This window comes from Cibotium barometz, chromosome 56 (genome assembly GCF_041138505.1).
Source record: "Cibotium barometz isolate CiBa-2024 chromosome 56, ASM4113850v1, whole genome shotgun sequence".
Taxonomy (NCBI): Eukaryota; Viridiplantae; Streptophyta; class Polypodiopsida; order Cyatheales; family Cibotiaceae; genus Cibotium; species Cibotium barometz.
This window is the reverse complement of record NC_141101.1, coordinates 36,639,824-36,659,542: the sequence shown is the minus strand read 5'-3', so window position 1 is coordinate 36,659,542 and position 19,719 is coordinate 36,639,824. Positions and strand designations below refer to the sequence as shown.

The window sequence follows — 19,719 nt, the reverse complement described above, 5'->3', positions numbered from 1 at the left end:
AATTAAATGCCACTTCCCTATATATATTTATATATTATATTCAGATAAATTATTTGATATGTAATTTGTCTGAATATATATATATATACTATGGGCCTGGTCGCACCATGGATTTCATCCAGCTATCCACAGCTCAAACAATCGGTGCCCCTTCCGGTAATGATGTGATTTGGGTACAGTAGAAAGGTGAAATGAGTGTACCTGAAAAGACAGCTTCACAGCAGCCGCCCAGCCATTTGAGTTGCTACAAATCCCTACCCTCTACTTAAGCAGTTCATTCAGCTATTTAACTGTCAAATCCAGCTTTTCAATGTCAAATCAATGCACCAGTACTGTTGAGAGGTAACCGGAAGGGGCACCGGTTGTTGGAGCTGGATAGCTGGATGAAATCCATGGTGCGACCGGGCCCATACCTTCATGTTTTGTGCAGGAAGAAGAGGAGGAGAAGGTGGCAGCAGCGCCGGGCTAAGCTAAAATCGACGGCTCCGCGCCTCTCGCCGCGCCCTCCCCATTTTCCATGTTTTGAGCCGACGACAGGCAAAATAATTTTTGCTCCCTGCGGAGACTTTTAAATCTAGGGTTATTTCAATCCACGACAACGGAGGGGTCTATGGCCACCGTTCTCGAAACGCTCGCACCATTTCTCATCAGGTATCTATTGCCTGCCTGTGTTTTGGCATATTTTGTGCCCCCCAAGGTTTTGCCAGAGTCAAGTAGGTTTGAAGATTTACCATGAGCCTTTAACCACGATCACTTCTTCTTCAGTTGAGCACAGGTGGCTCTTGGTCAAAGCGGTCAAGGCATGCAGATTCAGGTTGCTGACTGGCAGCTTGTTGTGTGTACTGGCAGGCTCGACCCATCGAGAAGATGGAAGAGGCTTTCAGCTTCGTAGGCAGCCTGGTGTAGCTGGTGAATGACTACCCCAGGTTTTCTGGAGAGCCTGAAATGTGTGAGCAAGTTGAGGCAGAAGAGTCGGCTAGCATCTATCTCTTGCATGGTTGGAGAGGCAACGAGGATGAAGATGTCGATGTGGAAAGTTCAGAAGGAAGGTGAAGTTGGTGGTCTTAAAAGATCACCAGTGTCTGCTGCGCCTGGCTTGCATCTTCCGGGACCTGTCACCTCAAACAAGGGGCTGGACTTTGTGGTAACCTCAGCAGAAGAGACATCTGAAGTTGGAGGCCAAGACTGCAACTCAGTTTTTGTAAACACAGGTGCAATTGCAGGTCAAACCACAACAGGGCTTGAGCAAGTCTTGAATAATGACTTTCTTGTGAAGCCGGCGATTGGCAAAAAGAATCGCAAAGAGGTTGGGGCAGTGTTTTTACCAGGAGAAAGCTCAAGCACAAAAGAATTACCACCAGTACAGCAGAAGAGACCAAATGAAGGGAAAAGGTTAGATGCACGGAGGTTCAGGAACATTTTTGTTGCCAATCTTAGTGGATCAAAGAGACTAAGCATTGCAGAAGGTATCCCAGGCATACTTGTAATCTAGCTATGAGCTTGTTACCAAGTTTACTTAAAGCAATCTTGTTTGATAGTCAGTTTTTAGATGCTTTACTCGAAAACAAAGGTTTTGATTTTTAAAATTTACTTTTTAGTATTAGTCTTTATGATGGGTGAATCACATATGTTTTTGAAGTTATGCATGATGGACTCCATGGTTCATGAGTTCAGGCTGCACTATCTCTCTCCTAGTCATTGGGAAATCTTGAGCTTCTTATCATGGTGCCAGCATACACGCAAGTCTCATTTACGAGAATTTGTCTTTATGGGCAAGCTTAAAAATCAATAGTAGATGGCGTTCTGGCTCCACTTTGTGCGAGCTGCCATGCCATTATGCATAATGGCACTTTTTTTTGGCCAATGAGTTGTGGATTGGCATGTGTTGGCATCTCTGATGATGAGTGTGTTGGGTGCATAGTGGCCTTCCAATGAGTCAGGGTGTAGAAGTTTTAGCGTGGTAACGGTTATGAAATTCATGTTTAGGCATACGTTCAACTTAAGCTGCGTAGTCATGGTTTGTGGCCATAACAATATTTGTGTGTTATGATGATGCAGGCAAAGGGCAGGGAGATGTTGGGTGCTGTTCAGTAGACAGAGTTTTATCCAGTGGCTCTCTTGAGCTGTCAGATGTTAAGGCCTTCAATCAAGGGAAGATTGAAAACAGAGAAAAGTAGCTCAAGTGAACATGAACAAGAAACATTGACTTTGCATGTGAATTTGCCGGTTGAGCATGTCAAATCCTCTGATACGCTTTTGAACACAGAGTGCAATATTGCAAAGGAGAAAGAATGTTGCAAAGCTTTTAGCAGAAAACGAAAGCAAGCACACAAGGGAACAACACAAGATGGAGAAAATACAGGGCAAGTTAGAGGTGATAGCCAAGAGAAAAATGGAGTAAAAGCTGAAGGGACGATTTCTGGGAGGACATCTGCTAGGAAAGGTTGCTTCAATCCAGAAACAAGGAGTGATAATTTAGACGATCTTAATAAAATACTTGATTGTGGCAAGAAGAGGGAGGATCATCTGTCTGGGCGTTCAAAACGTGTCCAGAAGGATAACACACAGAAAGATTACATCCCATGGTCAGCTTTTGGAAGATTTTCTCTGAGGAGAAGTGAAAGCTTCAAAGCTGAGGCTCTTCCTGACTGTGCTTCTGGTACAGAGACCGAGCATAATTGCAAGGTATTAAAGGGTAATCTCCATAAGGAAGGACTCGAAAAAACAGTTCTTTAGCCAAGGAAACAAGAGTGATCACAATTACATCTAATTGCAAAGATGTTGGGTCAATTCCGTCGGTTGGTGGAGCTCATCAGAAGGATTGGCTGAGTGTAATCAACATTGGTGGTGTCATGAAACATACGGAAGTTGATAGTGCAGGGTTGCAGGGTGAAGGATTAGAGACATGTGGGGGCTGTAGTGGACCAGTAATTTGGTCAGAACAAGGTTTGATGAATGGAATTGAAGTATTAGAACATAGTTCAGCAATTGACGGACATAGTTCAGCAATTGACGGTGATCTTGCCGTCAAGGAGAAGGAAGCAGAAGGGACAAAACCTGATGGTGGCCAGTGTGTCTACTCTAAGATGCATTTGAGGTACGATTTAGTGTTACGATCACATATGAATGTTCACATGTCACAGTTTGTCTTACTTTGTTTGTAATCAGTGTAAGTTTGTTACTTGTTGGCTCTCCTTTGCCCAAATTGTTGAGATATTTTTAAGCTCACACAAGGTTGGTTGGGTACAACTTATATCTGCTGTTAGTGCAGTCAGGAAATTGGCTGGTGCTGCTACAAATTAATCTCACTGATTGTTTAGTTGCCTACTCTTGCACAATCATTTATGCCATATGCTAGGTATGTGGCTGAATTTCTTGTCGTCCATTGATTATCTAGCTGCTTAGTTTTGCACAATCATGCATGGCACAGGCTTAGGTATGTGTGGTCTTAAGGAGCTCAACATTTTGGAAACATGCTTGTTGTTACCCATTGATGGTACGGGGCCAAATTCATTCCTGCACGCTTCTTGTGGGTCTGTCTGCAAAAGTCAGAGTATGTTGTGATGCCGATTGATGGAGTTTTAACTCAAGACCTTGTGATGGGGTTTTATCTGTTGTTGTCACACATGCTTAGTTAGGGGTTAGCTTATCACTATGGGTTAGGCCCAAAGGGCTCAAGGCGTTTAATGTGATCATCTAAAGAAGAGACTTGTATAACGTATAGCAACCAGTAGGATCATCTCGACTGTTGTGCCTGTTTGTACAACGAAAGCAATCGCAAGCGCTGCAAGACTGTAGCAACTCTGTGTGCCATGTGGAAGAGCCTATGCATGCAAGAAATCCATTCTCTCTTTTTTATGCATCCATGTGAGTACTACCTTTTTCCTCCTTATGATGAACAAAAACCAAGTACAAATGAAGGGATTTCTTCATTGCTTTTGAAATTTAGATGTGGCTTACAATTGGGATTGTATTCCGAGAAAGACCGTCATTTATTACAAAGGTAATCTTTTTGGGTACGCGATCCTCCTTCAGGTTTAGGCTTGTATGCCAAAGCATTTCCAACACCACATCGCATCTGTGCAATGGTGTAACCAAAAATTTTCATGATCCAATAAATGTGCATGCACAACTCGCCAATTCTTGGCACCACATCCACATCATTTCCTTAGACAGTTGACCTAGCTTCCATATGCAATCCTATCAGCCATGGTGGCTGCCATCTTTGTGGATATGAAATCGTTTGAGGAGCAATCATCAAATAGAAAGGGGGCTGATTGGTTCTTGATTTGTCGCCAAGCTTTGCATAATTTCCCCTACACTAGTAGCTGTTCGGTATTCCCTTGCACGGTTGAATGCGCTCTTGCAACATCATCAGAATTCCCTTCACGGGGAAACCACTTGCGAGGTTGCTGTGTGAAGACCCACTTGCCCTCATCATCGCAAACCACATCGCCACGGCTTTTCAAATAAGCAACAGCTAACTCTCGAGGTTTCTCAATCCCCATCTGTTGGACAATTGCATCAAAAGTGACCACATTTGCCTTAACCCGAGACTTGGACTCAATAACCCTTTGTACATCCGGGTCCCTTTGCAAGGCATGGAGCTCTTCAAGCTCATTCATCAAAGCATCAAGATCCCGTTGATCTTCAGCCCTAGGAGATAACGGTGGATTGTTATCTGTCAAAGCCCCAACTTCGTCCCTGTCCTTGTCCTTGTCCCTGCCGTCTTCCCACATGCGGCGAATACGGGTGATAGAGTTCTCCACAGAAGGATCTAAATGGCTGGCTAGATGTATTTACCAGATTTTCAGAAAGAAAAGTATTTCCATGCCCCTACAGAGACGAGGGCCATGAAGCCTTTCCACACGCTCACTGCCGCTTAAACCAAAGGTAACCTCTTTCGAGGTGCGATAGTAAGACGAGGGCTACCTCAGAATCCCAACCTTCTCTCATGGATAATGACTCCTTACAGCCACATCCAACATCATATATGGCACAAGCTTTGTAGAAAGCCAAGCTCTGATGAGGATCAGGAGATGCCAGCACTCCCTCCTTCGCCCCCACCCCCTCCTCCCCCTCCTCCCCCCTCCCATCTCGCTTCCACCTTCGCCTCCTCCCGTTCCCGCTCCCGCTTTGTCAGTGGCTCCTTCTCCACCCCCCTCTCCCCCCCCCCTCCCCCTCCGCTCGCCTCAGCTCCCCGGGAGGCCCTGGCAGTACCCTGGCGCTCACCTGCAGTCAGGCGGGCACTGAGCGCAGAGGAGACCTACCATGCCGATTCGGGCTTCACGGATATCCTCTATCCGCAGTCGGCTGATTAGTTTGGACACTAGACAGCGCTCGGAGGCTTTTGACTACTCCTTCACACGGCTTTTTGGAGCGGAGGGCCCCCATGAGCCAGCACCCATCAGAGTACATGTAGTGATATCTCCGGCCCGAGGGGAGGAGGCACTTGATTCAGCGGTGGCCTTCTCCTTCCCTCTCTGTGGCCCTAGCAACAGGGAGTGGACTCTGGATCTCGCTCTTACTTTGCAGAGGTTATGAGCATGTATCTGACAGCAGAGGAGGTTGGTTTGAGAGGACTCCAGCTTCCAGTCCGGGGTGAGGACCTGCTCGATTCTGAGTTTCTTGATGATACGGGATTGTTTTTGCATGGCCAGGAGGCCAATCTTCAGAGGGCAGAGTAGTCGCTACAGGTTTTTGGTGCAGCTTCGGGAGCATTGATCAATTGGCGCAAGACAGTGGCCTTTTGGATCAGTAGCGCTCCCACTCCGGCATGGAGCCCAGACCCGGGTTCTAGATGGATTCCTCCTAGCACAGCAGTGCAATATCTGGGATGCCAGATTGGACTTGATTTGTCACCTGAGCAGCAGATCTTCCCGCTTCTTCTGAGCATTCGGAAGAAGCTTTTGTATTGGAGTACAGCTCGGCTATCCTTGGCTGGGAGGGTGGTGGTGACAAATCAGGTGCTTTTAGCGACCATGTGGTACATCATGTCTTGCTGGATCTTCTCGAGCTCTTGCATCAGCCAGGTACAGAGGCTGATTAGGAACTTTCTTTGGTCTGGGCGGGATGGTCAGCCAGCCCGAGCTAAGGTTGCTTGGGGAGTTATTACTCTTCCGCTGGCCCAGGGAGGCTTGGGCATTATAGATCCAGTTGATCAGAGTAGAGCCTTATTGGGGAAGCTTATTATTCGGGGGTTGCTTCCAGGCGCTGAGCCTTGGAAGGAGATTCTTTTCCAGCGACTCTGCAGGCTAGGGCTCCCCCAGCAGGGGGCACTTGGGCACCAGAGATACGATGGATCTTCATAGAGATGAGGAGGACAGGCCTCAGTAGAGGATGGGAGGACAGATTTGCCTTGAGCATCCTGCGAGCTTGGGAGCTGCTGAGACAGGGGCTTTCTCAAAGACCTACTACTTGTGATGAGGAGCGGGCCAGACAGCCGCTCATCTGGAGCCCCGTGGTACGCATAGAGCAGGGTCATATGCTGGGTTCTCGTCTAGCCTGGGGACCATTGGCGGCATGCCCAGCACGCAGTTTTGGAGACTGGCAAGCCTTCTGCAGTCTCCCAGAGGAGATCCGGGTGGAGAGGCTGAGTCACTGGTGATTATGAGGGATGACATTCAAGAGGCACTCACTGAGGAGTGGTTCACGCCTTTCGAGCCAGCGGCCCCAGGGTGGATGGGAGCCTTTACACAGTTGGAGATCCTGATTGTTGTCAGAGCTTGCACTGAGGATGGTAGATGCCTTACTATGAGATCCAGGATGAGGGCAAACTTCAGAGAGTGGAGGTGGAGTTGCCTTTGGTAGCAGAGTGCATCTTTCAGAGATACGGGTAGTGGCCGCCGCTGCCCGGAAGTGGCATATTGATATGGGCTTATGCTGCGCGTCCCTTGGCCCAGCTCCAGTGGGACCCTGGCGAGTACGAGTGGCATGATCCTTATGCGTCCCCCGAGGCCACAGTGATCACTTTTTTCCAGTACACTCTTCGGTTGGGGAGGCATATTTTGACTGCGAGGAGGATGGTCTCTCCAGTTGCATCGGAGCATTGGCGGCTACAGGGACTCTCACAGGAGTTTCTGGAGGATTTTTGGACCAGGCTCTGGGCTAGTCGACAGGCACGCAGGATCTCGACTTTCCAGTGGCTGGTTGCCCAGAGGGGCTCTGCAGTTGGCACCTGGCTTGTCTACAGTGGTCTTCCGGCGGCGTACGTCCGATGCGGCCACCCATTGGAGACACAGAGACACTGCCTATGGGACTGTCGACAGGCGCAGCAGATATGGCTGAGGATGCTGTGCATTTTGGCCCTCCTCTCTCCAGAGGGCATGTATACGTGGAGTGCCGCTGTTGGTCGACTTCGTCAGGGCCTGCTCTGGGATACGAGATGGAGCAGGACAGCCAGGCCATCAGATTCGTTAGGGGTCAGTCTCGCCTTGTTCCTTCACCGGATTTCTCGTCCGACGGCTGGACACAGGAGAGGGATTTACGATGGGAGCTCCTCAGCAGCCTCACCATCTGGTTCACCTGGAGAGCCCGGTGTTTCAGGGCCTTTGAGGGGAGACTGGAGCCACCAGCAGAGACTGTTCGGGGGATTTGGCAGGAGTTGATCCACACCCTGCGAGGTCAGTATGACCGCATTCTCGGGGCGACTCGGATGTGGCGCCAGGCCGTTCATACCACTTGGCGCAACGGCCCCTTCTATACCCTGCACGCGGGTACCCCCCGCTGGCATTACAGGCCACCTGTTTGGATTTCCCCTCCTCCTATTGTATGATATAGCCTCTCAGTTATTTGTACTGATTTTTGTACTTTTTTGCACCTAGGGAGAGTCTCCCTAGCTACCTTGATTGGATCTCTGCTCTGCCTTCTTATGAGCAGGAGAGGTTTTGTAGCCCAGCGGGCGGTTTTTTTTTATAACTAATGAAAGGATCTTTTCTCGGAAAAAAAAAGAACTGGCCCTGATATGATGGCATCCTTCAACTTCTGAAAAGTTGTCTTTTCGGGTTCCGACCAACAGAATGCTACTTTTTTCTTCGTTTGATCATGTAATGGTGAAGCTAAGAAAGCAAAGTGTCGAATAGATCGACTATAGTACGAGCATAAACCAATAAAGCTCTTAACTTGATGCACATTCTGCAGTTCTGGCCAATCTTTGATTGCTTAAATCTTTGCGGGATCCATGCGTACTTACTACTCCATCCTTGGAAACAATATGCCCTAAATAGTGAATTTCTGACAAGAAGAATTCACTTTTCTTCCCATTGATGAAAAGCTTATGTTTTCTTAGCTCTTCAAAAACAATGGCAAGATGCTCTTTATGTTCAGCCTCACTCTTTGAGAAAATGATAATATCATCAAAGAAAGTTCCTCTGAACTTGCGGTTAGGTCTAAAAATTATGTCCACCATTCTATTGAAAGTGGCTAGAGCATTTGTAAGTCCAAATGGCACAACCAAATACTTGTATAATCCAAATGATGTTCGAAAAGCCGTGTTGTGTACATCTTGAGGTACCACTCCAATCTGATGGTAACCACTCTTAAGATCAATCTGATGGTAACCACTCCAATCAGATGGTAACCACTCTTAAGATCAATGCGACTGAAACAAGCAGCTCCCTCAAGTTCAAGAATATCATCGATTCGAGGAATCGAAAACGTGTTCTTGATAGTAATCTTGTTAAGGGTCCTATAATCAACACACATCCTGTATGTCCCATCTTTTTTCTGCACAAGTAAAACTGGAGAACAATAAGGCGAAGAAGTTGGCCTTATCAACCCCTTCTCAAGTAAATCATTTACTTGAGTCATGATTTCCTCCTGTTGGGCAGCACTCCCTGTAACTTGGTCGAACACAATGCTAATGAATACACTTAAATACACTAAGATTTGATGGACACATGCTCGATACAAGAAGTAATTTGCTGAATTGACAAGAGACACACAATGAGCCGAAACGGCCGACCCCTCCGTCAAATAAAGTATATTGATCTTGGGAGAATCAAGTACATAGTGTCATGGGCATTTTTGACCAGATTTCCATACCAATGCATATGAATACAGTATTGCAAACAAGTGGTTGTTAATATAGACTTGCAACTCACACTACCCTCTCAAGTGCCCATGTTCCCTACCATTTGCTCTTTGTTGTTCCACCAACACATGGTAGCAACAATCTGCAAGAGAGCACGTAGGACAAGAGAACACTACACAGGGTATGTGATCTTGTAATCCGGTTCCTCCCTCCTGCTACTTGCTTCCATATTTAAGCATAAAAGCTTACCAATTGCAAGTAGAGTCAATGACAACAGAAGTCTTCGTGATGGAAGTCCTTGGAGTGATGAGATCTTCGATTCGTCACATTTCTTCGCGACAAAAGTCTTCAAGAGGATGAAGGGAATCTTGGGAAAGCTTCCCCTATGGTTCAACTTGAGAAAGGAGGGCTAAAATTAGGGTTTTCAGCCAAAAGACCAGAAAATACAGCAATAAAGAGAGCTGTTTTGCTGAATTTCAGTCATTGGGAGTGTGTAGGAGAGTGATGCATCCGGAAACACTCTTGGAAGCTTGAGAAACACCATAGCAAGCTTGGAAATGGAGTTGGGAAGGAGAAAAGTGCAGAAAATGCAGCCCAACAGCCTTAATGAAGGAGGCGCCAATTTCTCGAGAGAGGAGTGAGGTGGTGAGTTGTCCAGTGTAGGTGGCAGGTAGGTGCTTTGTGGAGCAAGCTAGAGTGGACACATGGCTGGTTACTCCCTTTATACAAAAGGGATAAGGTCTGGGCGGTGGGACATTGGGTTATGTCTACCTCGGGACATTAGTGTGTGTGAATACCGGGCTGGTCATAATTTATAAGTGAGTTTTGGTCGCCCAAAACTTAATGAAGTGTGTACATACTCACTTATAAATTAGTGCTAATTCCTAAGGCTAGGTTTATGACCAATACTCTCGGAACTACACATTGGTCAAGCAAGCATGAAAACAGCATGCAATTTCAATTGCAAGCAAGCACATAAAGATGCTATGCAATGCAGCATTGGTATGGACAATCTCCGTTCATGAGACTATACCAAAATAGACGTGCTCCAGGCAAGTACACGAGGTACCAGACCCAATGGAACAACAATTCCACCAGGTATTTCCGGGCATGTACACAGGGTACAAGTCCCAACGGAAAGCCAAGTCCACAGTATCACATGAGTGACATCAATCCCCGGCATATACAAGTGCCATGGACACCAGTCCAATGTACATACATGATGAGAAAGCACTGGTGGACCAATTGGGTGGCCAAATTGTGACACCCCCCCTATAAGGAGGTCGGTTAGGAGGAGAGCTCCCAGGGATTATGTCAATACAATGATCCTATGGTCTCTCTGGGGGTAACTGTCGTGGTAGTGAATCGGCAAAACAATCAGCATATTCACTTAAGAAATCAATCTTGTCTTGATCTACGGGAGCTATAGCATCATGCTCAACATTATCACGTACAAAGACGGAAGTAAGAACAAGCTGATTTCTTTATTGCCTTTGAAATAGATATATGGCTTACAACGGGTATGGTACTCCCAGTAGTACCCGCATCAATACAAACTTTCCTACCCCTATGAGTAAACATAACTTTCTTACCTTTGTGCAAAATCTTGGGATCCAGACGGTAATGCCAAGGCATCCCAAGTATCACATCACATCCTGTAAGTGGTGCCACGAGGAAGTCTTCATGATCCAAATATCCCTGTATTTGTATGCAAAGTTTCCCAATGATGGGAGTAACCTTAACTTCTTTGCTCTCAAAGGCAGCATCTGCATGAATGTCCATGTCCAATTCCTTGGGCTTTAACCCAAGAGCAGCAGCCATCTTTATGGATATGAAGTTATCTATTGAGACATTATCAAAAAGGAATAAAGCTGTTTGGTCCTTTAACTTGCCCCAATGTTTGCATAAGATTCTGCTCTTTTGTTAATGTGCAGTGTTTCGGTTTGGCATCTTGCACATTATTCTTTTTGAGATTATGGGGGTATTGAGCGTTCATGTGATCTTTGCTCCCACATGTGAAGCACTTCCCCTCTCATGCAATCAAAGATATGCTGTCTGGACAGCTTAGGATCATCCTTTTTACCCCCCGGCTTCTTTTCTGATCCCCCTTTTGCATCCTTGGACTCATGAGACATAAATTTAGGTGGCTGTCCACTCTTTTTTTTTGCTCATTTCCAGCTCTGAATTTTCCCTTGTATGAGCTGAATTCTTGTCTTTTTGATGCTCCCTTGCCATGCAACTCCCATGCAACTTCTCAGAAATAGTTGCTGTGTATATGAGCTCTTGTAAAGTGTTGTGGGGGTACACTGCAAGGCTCTTTTGAATGATTCGTTGCAGCCTTGACTCAAACTTTCTTTTCTTCTCGTCCTCACTAATTGTCATGAAAGGTGTGACTTTGAGAAGAATTTGCCAAAACTTTGAACATAAGAGAAAACGGATTCGCCTTCATCTTGTGTTAGCCAATCCCATTCCTTTCGTACATCCTTCTCAAAGTGAGGAGAAAGGAACTGATCATAAAATTGCTCTTTGAAAGCACTCCATGTACGGGTAGCTGTCCTATCCAAAAGCTTTGTCATCCACCAATCACTTGCAGTCTCTCTAAGATGCGTACCCACATGCCTGAGCATAGATTTCTTGGTAAATTTCTCAGTGCAAAAGGCTATTTCAAATTGCCTTATGAAAGTGCCTTGGTAGTATCCAACTTTCGATTATAGCTCTCGAATTGACTTGAACTCTTTGGCCTTCTTGCTATAACGGGCATCCCGACGCTCTAATAAATCCTCCTCCTCGTCATGCCTACGTTGGTGACGATGCCCGGATCTAGGGCTGATTTCCCACGTAACACCTTCCACTCTGGATGGAACTTTAGGAGCAGGAACATACCTAGAAGGTGGAGACACTACCGACAATGCATGAAGATCTTCTGCATCTCTCAAATGGGCTGAAAACCCCTCATCATCCCCACGAGCTGCATGTCGATGTACATCTTCTCCTCGGGCTGCATGTCTTCTCGTATCTGTTGCATGGGCTGCAAGCTCCCTCAAAACACTTGCTCGGGCTGCACGCCCACTTACATCACTTACTCGGGCTGCATGCCCTCTTACATCACTGGTGCGGTTTGCATGCCCTCTCACATCACTGGTGCGGGTTGCATGCCCTCTCACAACATCATTGGAGTTCCCTTCACGGGAAAGCCTCCGAGGCTGCCGTGTGAAGACCCACTTGCCCTCATCATCGGAAACAACTTCGCTATGGCTTTTTAAATAAGCAATAGCCAACTCTCGAGGTTTGTCGATTCCCATCTGTTGGGCAATTGCATCAAAAGTGACCACATCAACTTTGACATCACTGGTGCGGGTTGCATGCCCTCTCACAACATCATTGGAGTTCCCTTCACGGGAAAGCCTCCGAGGCTGCCGTGTGAAAACCCACTTGCCCTCATCATCGGAAACAACTTCGCCACGGCTTTTTAAATAAGCAACAGCCAACTCTCGAGGTTTGTTGATTCCCATCTGTTGGGCAATTGCATCAAAAGTGACCACATCAGCTTTGACATGAGACTTTGATTCTATGACCCTCTGTACATCAGGATCTCTTTGCAAAGCACGGAGCTCTTCGAGCTCATTCATCAAGGCATCAATATCCTACTGATCCTTAGCCCTGGCAGATAACGGTGGATCGTTACCCGCCAAAGCCCCAACATGATCCCTATCTCTATCTTCTTCCTGCATGCCGTGAATATGGGTGATAGAGTCCTCCACAGAATGATCAGACTGGTTGGCCTAATGTATCTTTCAGCTTTTCAGAAAGAAAAGAATTTTCCGTGCCCTGGAATCACTCTCTACCAGTTCCCCAAGTATGATACCGAATAGACTGCAAGGGTGCAACAGTGCCCCTACACAGACAGCAGGGTCACGAAGTCTTTCCGCACGCTCACTCCCGCTTAAACCAAAGGTAACCCCTTTCGAGGTGCGACAATAAGACGAGGGCTACCTCAGAATCCCAACCTTCTCTCACCGATAATGACTCCTCACAGCCATATCCAGCATCATATTAGGCATGACCATGTATAAAGCCAGGCTCTGATACCAATGTAAACAGAAGGGGCAACTGAACACAGAAAATCTAACCAATCATGAAATCTGAAAATACACATAAGCATGCCAGATAAAACAAGATGACAAATCTGCATAGTACACCACACTAGAACCAGAAGATGGGCTGACCCCCCCCCCCCCCCCCCCCCCCCCTCTTTATGGTTAGATTACCAAAAAGGAGTTTGCTTTCAATACAACTTTGCGGGTGCCCAGGGTTCACCACTGTCTGCACCTGTTTCTTCCAATACAATATGAAAACAAGAAAACATCACATAAACTGAATTTGCTGACAATTCTCAGCACAAGTGAGTATTCCCAGCATCAAGCACATGCAGGACAACTATGGACAGCCCATAGCACTCCCACATCAGCCAGGGACAACTCAACATCATCATCTTCTTCCTATCTGGCTCATAGAGCAAGTCAACCAGCCCTCAGAAGCTGTTTTCAGCAGTCAACCAGCCCTCAATAGCCTCAGAAGAAAACGATCAGCAGTTGTGCACAAGCCTGCAAACCCCCAGTCAGAAGGAAAACTGTCTAGATGCCCCCGACCAGCTCTTCCTCTCTGTTTTTAATCTCTGTGCAGCCTCTGTTCAAACTGTAATTCAGCCGGCCAGCAGTGGAGAACATGGAGGAGTCGGCCAGCGTCTCCCATGCATCCGATGAACTTCAGTCGCGATGGATGGCTGTAGAAGCTTGCCAACAGGCTGAAAACCAGCCGACCAGCCCTCATGCACCTTGAAAAGCATGCGCCCCCCCTCCAATCTGGAGGTTTTCTCAATAATAGAGGCTTCCCCGCTGAAAATAGCCCACATGTGTGCTTTTCTGGTCCAGAGAGGAGGCGCCTACATGAAGGAGGTCCAAATAATGTCCATTGCCCAATTTTTGGCCGCCACGTGTATTAAAAAGTCCTACTCAATGTGTACTCACTTATAAGTTGTCCATTCACTTATAAGTGTGTGAACATGCACCAATAATTATTAACATGTGAACTGCTAAAGCTGTAAATTGAGTTTTTGGGAATACTTACCACTTGCAAAACACATGTAGACCACCTGTCAGTCCCAAACAGGTGTGCACATACACGTCCACAGGGTGCCCAGGCGTCCTCAGCCCCATGGACAACACTGGCAGAAATCTTAGGCATTGTCCAGGCAAACAAAACAAGTCATCCAAAGATAAAATCAAAGTCATGCACACACATGAGTGCAATTATATTGGAAGAAACACCCATCTGCTCAGTTGTATCCGATAAAATGTCGAGGGCTCATGATCCTTCTGGAACCTTCCCAGAACATAAATATAAAAGATCTCCAAGATAGCTAGTCCCAAAGAATTTCATCATGTCAGGCTCCATGGCCATACATGTACACCATGTGAGGCCCCACAAGCCACACATGTACTATCATATCAGGCTACACCAACCATACATGTACTGTCATGTCAGGCTCCATATGCCACACAGACACACCATGTCAGGCTACACCAGTCATACATGTATGTCATGTTAGGCTCCACATGCCATACATGAATAGTAGAAAAATAGAAGCTGTAAGGAATTTTGTGACACGTTTATTATGACCGAGTTTGCCCTGCATCTTCGGAGGTTTGATAGAAACTCAATACGAAGGGCTTTGTGTGAATATATGCTCTTGTGTGTGTGTGTGTGTGTGTGAGAGAGAGCATATCTTTTTACAGAGTTCTACACCGACTATTGGGCACTGATGACGTTAGTCCATACTATGTCTGCCATCCTCAGTGCAAGCTCTGACAGCAATCAGGATCTCCAACTGTGTAAAGGCACCCATCCATCGTAGGGCCGCTGGCTCGAAAGGCGTGAACCACTCCTCAGTGAGTGCCTCGTGAGTGTCATCCCTCATAAGCAGCCCCCCTCTGAAGTGACTCAGCCTCTCCGCCTGGATCTCCTCCGGGAGACTGCAAAAGACCTGTCAATCTCCAAAACTGCGTGCTAGGCCTGCCCGCCGATGGTCCCCAGGCTAGACGAGGCCGAGAGCCCAGCATATGACCCTGCTCTGTGCGTACCGCAGGGCTCCAGATGAGCGGCTGTCTGGCCCGCTCCTCATCACAAGTAGGAGGTCTCTGAGAAAGCCCCGGTCTCAGAAGCTCCCAAGCTCGCAGGATACTCAAGGCAAACCTGTCCTCCCATCCTCTACTGAGGCCTGTCCTCCTCATGAAGATCCACCGTATCTTTGGTGCCCAAGTGCCCCCTGCTGGGGGAGCTTTAGCCTGCAGCTCTTGAAAAAGAAGCTCCTTCCAAGACTCAGTGCATGGAAGCAACCCCCGAACAATAAGCTTCCCTAGCAAGGCTCTACACTGATCAGCTGGATCTATAATGTCCAAGCCCCCCTGGGGCCCGCTGAAGAGTAATAACTGCCCAAGCAACCTTAGCCCGGGCCGGTTGACCATCCAGCCCAGACCAAAGAAAGTTCCTGATCTGCCTCTGTACCTGGCTGATGCAAGAGCTCGAGAAGATCCAGCAAGACATGATGTACCACCCTCCCAGCCAAGGATAGCCAAGCTGTACTCCAATATTAAAGCTTCTTCCGAATTCTCAGAAGAAGCGAGGTGATCTGCTGCGCAGGTGACAAATCAAGTCCAATCTGGTAGCCCAGATACCGCACTGCTGTGCCAGGAGGAATCCATCTAAAACCCGGGTCTGGGCTCCATGCCAGAGTGGGAGCGCTACTGATCCAAAAGGCCACTGTCTTGCGCCAATTGATCAATGCTCCCGAAGCCACACCAAAAACCTGTAGCGACTGCTCTGCCCTCTGTAGGGTGGCCTCCTGGCCATGCGAAAACAATCCCGTGTCAACACCAAACTCAAAATCGAGCAGGTCCGCACTCCCGGTGTCAAAGAAATGTGTCAACTCCCAGAGTCGGCCTATCACGTCTGTCATCTCCAGATCGCTCACATGGTGAGAAAACTCAACTGCCTGAGTCTTGAAAATACTAAGAGCTAGATCCATCCAGAGTCCACTCCCGGTCGCTAGTGCCGCAGAGAGGGAAGGAGAAGGCCACCGCTGAATCAAGTGCCTCCTCCCCTCGGGCCGGGGGTATCACCACATGAACTCTGATGGGTGCTGGCCATGGTTAGTTAGTACGAAAGATACGATACAGTACGGTACGATAAAATACGGTACTAATTGGTACCTTAAAATTTTTTGAGGTACGGTACGATATTAGTACGTTTTTTTTAAAAAAAATACTTCCTAAACTTAAAAATTGTAGACAAGAAGTTACAAAATAGTAGAACCATGAACATAATGTCATCATGCCATTAGAGTACAAAATTGCTACAAAAGGATAGGCCAAAAACTCATGGCATGGGCGACCGCCAACATGCGTACATACATGATACAGTATACTACATACTACAATACATCATCGATGGGCTAGAAGGAGATAGATGCCCAATGCCTAGAGAGCTATAACATATCAAAAGTCCACATCATCACCAACATCTGCATGATCATCAACATGATCACTACTAGAGTGTCCATCAAGAGAGTTCTCTGAAGAGGACTCTTCGAAGGTGGACGAGACACTTTGGGGATCATTCTCGCTAAGTAGGTTGCCATCATCATCAAACAAGGGCTCTCTAGGCAGTGGGGTATCATCATGAGGGGGCAATGGAAGCTCACTATAGAGCTCCATGAAGATTGCCTCCTCCTCCTCATCAGGCAATATGATCGCTTGCCTAATATGGCAATGGCAAGTGCACACGCTCCTGACAAACAGCTTCGGAGCTTCCTATAGGCTGCAAAGGGCGATGAATGGCTCTCTAGAAGACTGAAATTGCTCCGCTGTCTCGAACTCGATCTGGTAGTGTCCGCGGCCCAGTAACTGAACGTCCAGGATCTTGCCCACATCTGCAAGAAGGCGGGCCTGGAGAAGATCCTGGATCTCCCCTTTGCTGGGGCGAGTGCCAACTATACGGCCGATGGTGGAGTGTGGTTGGATGCGTTCCACCTCTGCGGCGAGGCTCGCTTCCTCTTCTGGTGAAAGAGAAAGCCTGATGGGGGTATCCTCAGGGGCGGGCGAGGGGGCTGCGGAAGTGTCCCTCTGAGGTGGGGCGGGAGGGGCCTCCATCAGAGTCTAAAGCGGGGGCGAGGGCGAAGCGAAAAAAAACGTAGGGTCCTGCAAGAACCGAGCTGCATAGATAAGGCGGAGCGGGGAGGGAAAAAAGGGGGGGGGGAGGGCGGAAGACAGAGGGGGATGGGAGGAAAACAGAGGGGAAGGGGCGGAAGAGAGAGGGGGGCGGAAAAAGAAAAAGAAAACGGAGGGGGGGGGGGCGGAAGGCAGAGGCGGAGAAGAGGGGGGGGCAGCGGAGAACGCAAGGGGGGAGGGGGCGGGAGGGCGGGGGACACGAGCGGCACAAGGGCGCGGCAAGAGGGGGGGTGCGAGCAAGCGGGGAAGGTAGTCACGAAGGCGGGGAGGGGGGGTGCGAGCAGGCGACTTGAGCCGGGGTGGAGGCGATAGCTTCAGCGAGCGATGTAAAGAGAGGGTTTTGATTCTGGACCTAAGCAAAATACACAAGGATGTTTTTACAGAGAGGGATATTATCTTCTTCGCAGAGACTCACTAGAGCCCAGAGGGAGGACTACCACGCATTTCTAGTTATGAATGGGCATCCGCCTCGCGAGAGGAGACATGCACATGCGGTGGGGTACAGGGGTTTGGCAGAGTGGCGGTACTATTCAGGACACCTACAGCCCATTATCACCATAGTGCGCAATAGGAACACAGAGGCATTCTTTATGCGGGTGAGTTTATAGGTCACAGTGGATAGATGTATGCACATTGCAGTATGTTACTTCCTACCTACGAAATCCTCATATGCTATTCTTGAGGAGGGAGAGCAGTTTTATCCCCTCCATACAGACATCATGGAGTTCTCAAGCTTGGGTGAAGTTCTCCTTTTAGGGGACTTCAATGCCAGGACCTAGAGCGAGCTGGCATTTGTATATGGGTTCTCGAAATCACTAAGAGGTGTGAGCCCATTACTCCAGCTGTGGTTTGGCAAAGCCGGCTTCCACAGGTACTTTGCCACTAGAAGCTTCTGCAAAACCTGGTTCTACGGGTACGGAGAAAGATTCTGCTCCACACTTCGACCCACGAGAACAGACTTGCAAGAAACAACCCTCGGGTTCCTCTTCTTGACTAAACATTTGGGACCCATCAGCTCGGCATTTACGCACCAGGTGGAGACGACCATGCAGGAGATAGACTCAGAGGAGATTGGCATTCAGCGGGCATCACAGGACAGAGGGGAGATTACAGCATCGGGGAGAGAGTTCCTTGTTCTAGGGACCACACATGGCTTAGCCATCTTCAACGGGATGTCTCGTCGCCCTTCTTTTGGAGCTCTCACATACTTCCCACATGGCGGAGGCTCGAGTACAATGGGTTACTTGGTGGGTTCCTCGGCTTTCGCCACATCCATAGTACATACATGGCTTCACCGTTCCCACCTGCCCCCTTGGGGCTGACCAATGACCATGCCTATCTCTCCTTCAGCCTCAGCTTTTCCCCACCATCCTCACCACCACCACCCATCTTCCACTACACGAGATTCACTTCCACCATGGTGGGGACTCGACTTACTCCGACCATCTCTATCGACATCTAACGTATGTAGACCCCAATCTCCCAGTAGCCAACCTTGCCTCTAGCTCACCACAATCTTACACACCTCTGCCATAGCTGCATTTCTATCCACCAGCCGATCCATTGCAAGACTCCGTACTGGCACCATGACCTAGAACGATTTGTACGACGAGGAATGTTGCACAACACGTGAGCGTCTCCTACGCGAGGTTGCAACTGGCCAAATCCGAGAAAGAGATGCTCAAGGATTAACCGATACACAACCAGACGTAAGAATCGAGCACATGTTAAGGGCCAATACAAGGATTTATGCCAATCTCTCAAAGGTGTGAAGTGCAACAAGGGCTGGAAGGAAAATCCAGGAGAAATGCCCACCCACACTTATCACATATTCGTCCATGTGGCGCGCACATGCATGATCCCTATATGAAGTACCGGATTAGTCCATCACACCCACCAACATATCCACGTCCCATCACATCCACCTTTTTCACACCTGCCATGGTAGCCCGAGCCATATGGAGACTCAAAATGGTAGATCACAGGACCACGAGGGCCTCTTGGCAGAGCACATCTCCCATGGAGGGGAAACTCTGGCACTCCTCTAGGCCCATATGTTCGGCCGGGCTCTTCAGAATGCTTCCCACTCACCTGGATAGCCCATATCGTCACACCCATCCATAAAGATGGAGATCCCATGGATCCCAACAATTACAAGATTGTTATGATTGGCCACACACTGACTAAACTTCATGGGGCAGTACTTGAGATGGAGCTCAACACACTAGCAGAGAGACTGGCACAGAGCATCAGTGCAAGCAGGCCTCCTCGAGGCAGCTTCATCTCTAGAGAGACTCACTGATTAGGGAGCTGAGACCCTGTGGAGACATCCACCCCGACCCCAGGCGACCATCACTCACTTCATCCGACCATGAGAAGATGCCACACCAGCCATGGATGACA

At 48.1% G+C, this 19,719-nt stretch overlaps 1 protein-coding gene across 9 annotated transcripts in view; it reads left to right on the top strand.

Annotated features, from left to right (window-relative positions):
* Positions 1-228: 228 nt before the first annotated feature.
* The window catches only part of LOC147607173 (uncharacterized), a 36,045-nt gene continuing 16,554 nt past the window's right edge, over positions 229-19,719 (top strand). For 3 of the 9 annotated variants that reach the window (XM_086790963.1, XM_086790961.1, XM_086790962.1), the window contains exon 1: positions 2,184-3,097. Coding sequence is in view for 1 of the 9 variants with exons in the window: in XM_086790965.1 (XP_086647091.1) it covers positions 914-1,466; positions 2,059-2,177 (672 nt within the window). In the remaining 8 variants the exon portion in view is untranslated. Of the gene's footprint in view, positions 652-765; positions 1,467-2,058; positions 3,359-19,719 lie in introns of those variants that run through there. The other 6 variants (XR_015264817.1, XR_015264816.1, XR_015264815.1 and 3 more) reach the window with 5 other exon arrangements.